At 43.3% G+C, this 6,146-nt stretch overlaps 1 protein-coding gene and 1 long non-coding RNA gene across 2 annotated transcripts; one reads left to right on the top strand and one right to left on the bottom strand.

Moving 5' to 3' along the window:
• Positions 1-685: 685 nt before the first annotated feature.
• Positions 686-992, bottom strand: LOC109945144 (uncharacterized). The gene is made up of 2 exons (XR_002268364.1): positions 952-992; positions 686-851 (listed from the first exon to the last, which is right to left on the bottom strand). It is a non-coding gene; the product is annotated as an uncharacterized lncRNA (long non-coding RNA).
• Positions 993-4,057: 3,065 nt separating this feature from the next.
• LOC103651988 (adenylate isopentenyltransferase 5, chloroplastic) lies at positions 4,058-5,448 on the top strand. The gene has a single exon (XM_008677650.3). The coding sequence runs from the start codon at positions 4,194-4,196 to the stop codon at positions 5,250-5,252; it is 1,059 nt and encodes a 352-aa protein (XP_008675872.1). The 5' UTR covers positions 4,058-4,193; the 3' UTR covers positions 5,253-5,448.
• Positions 5,449-6,146: the final 698 nt, after the last annotated feature.

The raw sequence follows: 6,146 nt of genomic DNA, 5'->3' as shown, positions 1-6,146 counted from the left end.
CGACCAGCTGGCCAAGGTTCTCGTTAAGCTCAGCGAGGTCAACGTGCTCACCGGCGTGCAGGGGGAGATTCGAAAGGTACTTATGCGGCAGGTTTAACTAACCAGAACACCCGTACCTCCATTGTCGGCTCTCCTCTACTACATTTATTAATTTCCTCTTGCTATGATTTTGGTTTGGTCAACTTTGAATTTCAATTCGTTCCCTTTTATATATATCATTTGAATGACCAAGTTCTTTGAGTAGTAATGAACAAACTGTTTTTTTCCTCATCATTCCCGATCAGATGTCAAAGGTTACAAACTCTGACCATCTTCTCTTCTTTATATACTACTCCGTACATGAATACTCCATGGTATTTGACATGCACTTAAACTCTGGCTGAGCAATGAGGACGAGAAACATTAAAAAGAACACACATACATGTCAAACCAATCGAATGAGACTATGGTCAGCACAACAAAATCTAGAGACCCTGATAGAAATAATTAGGGTGTTGCCTAAAGAATGTTTAGAAGCACAGACATCAGATGGGCAATGTAAACATTTCAAGTTCGGTTCACACAGCGGAGTTTCATATTCCAAACGTGAGCAAGGGCCTCTGTAAAGAAAATGGCCATTAACATAATTCCAATTTATGGCAACCAAAAATCAACGGTAACTAACAATCATCTAGAAGCTGAATTCACGAACGTTCAAATGGCATACAACAAAGTGGGGGCAAGATAAGTTCATGCTGTTGGAGCATTCCCAGGTAAGTCCGAAATTTTCATGGTAAAATTCATTCAACTACAGCTAACAAGTCTGACTCACGGCAGAAGCAGTGCTTCTCATCATCGGTACCAAGGTCCACCTACAACACAATAGCTAAGTCAGCTAGGTTGATTGAATCAGAAAATGTAGGGCTCACGGCAAGGCCAAAAAAATTTGATAAGAAAAAATAAGCCAGTTACCTCATAAGCATTGATGTCTGAGAAGAGAACCTGCAAGTGCAAACTGGTTAGAGCATTGTACTGTGGTAAAAGTACATTCGACAAGCTATGCAAACTGTAAGAATTGACACAGTATTGTGATTTTTTCATCCATCCTTCAAAGTTTCTAATTCTCATTTGCTAGTGGTTCTGTACATTTATTATATTCTTATAATTTTATTGTTTGCTTCAGATTGGAAAGGATGTGATCTTATATGCCATATTGAGAGATCATCCTGTGGCTAAGGGAACAATTATTTCAACTAATCCAAGCTCAGTGCTAGGAGGAGTTGCTCTAGGAAAGCAATATTGTGCGGTTGTTGTGAATGTTGTGCTGAAAAGGGATGCCCTTCTACCTCGCCCATATGGTTATTTGGAGGAGATGGGTGATGCTGATCGGATGTCGATCGCATGGCCGTACAAGAGAGTAATAAGCTATCTCTTTGTTGTTTTTTCATATATGGTGATTGCATATTTTCTAACTAATGGTTTCTATGATTATATAGCTAAAGGTGAGTAAGACATCAAAATCATCCCAGAGTGCTACATGTATATATATATGATTGACATCAAAAGCATCCTTACTTTACTAGGTACTCTAATTCATTAGAATAATGCTTTTTTGGAGCCAGTCCAGATAACAAATTATCTTCTTTTGGTTTTGTCTTGATAAGCATCCATGTTTATATATATATATATATATATATATATATATATATATATATATATATATATCCTATGGATTTAGCACCAGCTAAATACATCTCTTTTTCCTACTAGCTGGACAACATACATTTCAACGTAGATATTAACTAAATGAAAGCTTTTACAGCCTAGTGGTCACTAAATTTTGGTCGAGTGAGTTCAATTTTTCCTCCTCTAGTATTAATGAATTTAATTGCAAGGGCAGGGTGGGGAAAATGAGTTTTAATTAATGGAACATTAACAAACTATAATTATGAAAGTGTCTACTGATCAACATAGCACAGACCCTAGCAAGGACACTTGAGTAGCTGCTCTCTAAAATTGATGTAGCTCAATAAGCAGCAGCAAGGTGTTGTGATCATGCAGTTCTGTTGCATTCAACTATTGTATATTTAGCTTAATCATGGAGCAATGGTGGTATCTATTCTATAGTTTATTTTGGAATGGATTTCTAAGTAGTCTACTAATGATTTGGGTTTTAATTTTGTCAGGAGGGAGGTCCTAGAGGTAGTAAGTCACTTGTTTACTCCATGATGACAATAGCAAGCAGATCACGGTGGTGCCTATGAATGCTACAACAAGAAAGATCAAAAGTTCTTTTGATGGATGTAGCTAGATATTTTGTTTTGTATTTTCTTCAAAAGAGAAATTTGCAAGTGAACTTTAAATTGTGAAACCAACATGTGGTTGTACTAGCTAGTATCTCTGAGCTTTCACAAGCCAAACTTAGTGTTGTTGTTGCTTATTGTGATCTTTATTACAACAAAAGCAAACTTGTGAACTTTATGTACGAATGCAGTACAATTGTTATTGTCATGAATGAAAACATGAGCTATGTCAACATGAGCTATGTATGAATGCATTATAATTGCTATGTATAAATGCAGTACAATTGTTATATGATGTTGATGATAATTGGAAACTGCTAGTAATATATTTTTTAGGCTCATATAGCCGTAGCGTTTGATTGTTAGTCGGTAAAAATACATATATCGCATCAGACAGTGTGTCGGTATAAGTTCTAACAGACTGTCCGTCGGGATAAATATGTTAGTCGGTATATCTTTTTAACGTCTAACCGTCCGTCGGTATAAACATGTCTGTCGCTATACGTTTATGCCGACGCCACTTACAGCGTCAGAAAGTGTTAGTCGGTATAACTCTATAGCGACTGATAGTACGTTGCTATAACGGTTTATACCGACTGTAAGTAAGTCGTTATAGCTAGGTTGTGGTATAGTGCATGTGTGTATAGATAGCCAAACAGGTTGTACGCCATGGCACCGACACTAGTAATATTAGACACTATTAATAATTGTACCATGCTATGTTGGTGCTAGTGCCTAAGCATTGGCTCATGCACGACACTATAGCGGCACTATATAACACTAACACCTAATAGTGCACGTGTTAGTCCAAGCACTATTTCACTTTGAGAGTTCAAAAATCATAGAAGATCTTTAATATTATATATATAATTTTAAAACTTGAACATTTATACCATTATGAATTGAATTTATTATGTTTAAAATCATAACAAATCACCATTAATCACAAGCACATGCACACATCATAATCATATCTATGGACCATCAATTGGTCTAAGCTGTGTGTAATCGTGCCAACCACTTAATCATGTCTTGTTTGTACCAGCCTACCGTGTCAGGGTGCCAGCCTAAGCACGGCACTAGATTAGTGTCGTGTGAGCATATGCACTGTATAAATTATGCATGTGTTGTGTCGAATCACTACGAGCCATATCCTACTCAAGCACCCCGTGTGTGTAACCGTCTATACACACGCGTGCACACGCACGCGTAGTTGCATCAAGTAGCCGACCTGCTTGTTTTATTGGAGGACGCGTACCCTGCATGCTGGTTTCTGAATGAGCGAACCCTTATTCAAATTGCATGCAGTGTTCTATTAGGCGGGCCCGGAAGACTTTCGGATAAAGATCTAGTAGCAAGCATCCTGTCCGGCTGTCCCTGAGCAGTGCCATCCAAATTCGACCTTACAAGGACAATTAGGGGGTGTTTGGTTTCTAGGGACTAATGTTTAGTCCCTAGATTTTATTCAATTTTAGTTCCAAAATTGCCAAATATAGAAACTAAAACTTTATTTTATTTTCTATATTTAGCAATTTGTACACTAAAAAGGAATAAAATGAAGGGACTAAACATTAGTCCCTAGAAACCAAACACCCCCTTAAACGCCTCACCGGTCAAAGACTTGAAAAGTAATTTAATTGAACCCCGGTCAGGTCAGGTCAGGTCAGGTCATGTCAGGCACAAGGCGTGTGTTAGGGTTTCCTTGTCGCGTACTAACGAAGACATACATACGAACTGACGGGAAAACACCAGTCAAGTCTGTGGCTGACTTCGTGCCGTGCGCTCTTGGAACCGAGCACTATAAAAACGGAGACCTATGCACGCTTTTCATTCACCCATATACACAGCCGCTACACTACTACAAGCTAGCTTGTACGTGGTAACACTGTGAAAGACAGTCGTACACTCACGATGGCGGGAGTTAACGGTGCCACGGCGAGCGGAGGCGACAACAAGGCCAAGGTGGTGCTGGTGATGGGCGCCACGGCCACCGGCAAGTCCAAGCTGGCCATCGACCTCGCGCTGCGCTTCGGCGGAGAGGTCGTCAACTCCGACAAGATCCAGGTGCACGACGGCCTCGACGTGGTCACCAACAAGGTCACCGCCGCGGAGCGCCAGGGCGTGCCACACCACCTTATCGACGGGGTGGCGCCCGACGCCGACTACACCACCGCCGACTTCTGCAGGGACGCCGTGCGCGCTGTGGAGTCCATTCTCGAGAGGGGCCGCGTCCCGATCATCGCCGGGGGCTCCAACAGATACCTGGAGGCGCTGCTGGACGGGGAACCTCCTGCAGGCTTCCGCGGCCGCTACGAATGCTGCTTCCTCTGGGTCGACAGCGACCTGGCGGTGCTGGACCGCTACATAGGGAGCCGCGTGGACTGCATGCTGGAGCAGGGGCTCGTCCGCGAGGTGCGGGCCTTCTTTCGGCACGACGACGCCGACTACTCCAGGGGTATCCGGAGGGCCATCGGCGTGCCGGAGATGGACATGTACTTCCGGATGGAGGCCGCAGGGGCTCTCGACGGCGACGATGATGATCAGCTGCGAGTGCGGCTCCTCGCCGCGGCCGTTAACGAGATCAAGGCCAACACGTGCGGCCTGGCGCGCCGCCAGCTGCAGAAGATCCACCGGCTCCACGGTCTCCAAGGCTGGAGCGACATCCACCGCCTCGACGTCACGGAGGTGCTTCAGCTCAAGGTCGGGAACGCCGGGAACCCAAAGGCACAGCGCGACGCGTGGGAGACGGACGTCGTCAGCCCTGCGGCGAGGATCGTGGGAATGTTTCTGGCTGTTGAGGGAGCTAGGGACAAGGACAAGGACCGTTTCTTGTTGACGACGCCCAAAGAAGTGGCCGTGCCAGGCATTTGCACGGCCACGGCAGATTGGTTCGGCCAGCAGCTGGACATGACGGTCATGTCTCCAAGCAAAGGGTTTGCTGGATTGGGCTCGGCGGCCGCCGCGGTTTAAGCTGTGATGACGATGAACTCATCTGCTGATGATCAATCACTGAACGGACTCCAAATGCATGTACATTCATTTATTTCATGTAGGGAATAAGTTGTTGTAGTGTATTGCTCCCCCACTAATAATTAATTTAAGGCCAGGTATAGGAGAAATTGTAGGGGAGGCTGAACGACATAGCTCATACTTTGGAACGTTGTAATCTAGCCGATCAATTTCACGAAACCATATTTTTTGAAACATAATCTCTATTCAGCATTATGCCACGCCATTTACACAAGACCTTGTATATATATAAAAAGAGATGGTTATAAGTCTATTGGAGGACAACTTGCACAATAATTCGGCTAACATAAGCAAATTCGCATCCATAATAATCGATCTTAATGAGCAATGAGCATGTGGCCAATAAATACGTCAGCCAGTGCGGACCGACGTACTTACTTGTCTGTCACATGGCAGATGCCCCGAGCATGAACACAACTATCACACCCCAAATTTAATGACCATACATCTCACATGTGTGACAGGATCAAGTTTCAACACATACGTCGACTCAATGTATAGAAAACAATATCACATCTTTATTATTTAATATAATTTCTGTACAAAATAGCTGTGATATCCTAACCCTAGGGGATAGTGATATCCTAGCCCAAGGCTTAATAAAATTAATAGAGTACTCATATCAATAAAGCACATCTTTTTTTCGGAAGCCTATCTCGAAAAAACCTCCAAGTTAAGCGTGTTTGTCTTGCAGCAATTTGGGATGGGTGACCGACCGGGAAGTTTTCTCGGGTGTGCATGAGTGAGAACAAAGTGTGCGCAAAAGACTCGTGTTGGTCTGTGTGAACAACATATGATACTAGAGAGCTGCCAGGAGTAAGTACAGTCGTTCCG

The sequence above is a fragment of the Zea mays genome, chromosome 3 (assembly GCF_902167145.1).
Source record: "Zea mays cultivar B73 chromosome 3, Zm-B73-REFERENCE-NAM-5.0, whole genome shotgun sequence".
Taxonomy (NCBI): domain Eukaryota; kingdom Viridiplantae; phylum Streptophyta; class Magnoliopsida; order Poales; family Poaceae; genus Zea; species Zea mays.
Note: the sequence above shows the minus strand (reverse complement) of the source record. Positions and strands in the feature narration are given on the sequence as shown.

What these genes read in the sequence shown, in the direction of transcription:
- LOC103651988 (XM_008677650.3), top strand. Translation starts at nt 4,194, where the DNA reads ATGGCGGGAGTTAACGGTGCCACGGCGAGCGGAGGCGACAACAAGGCC.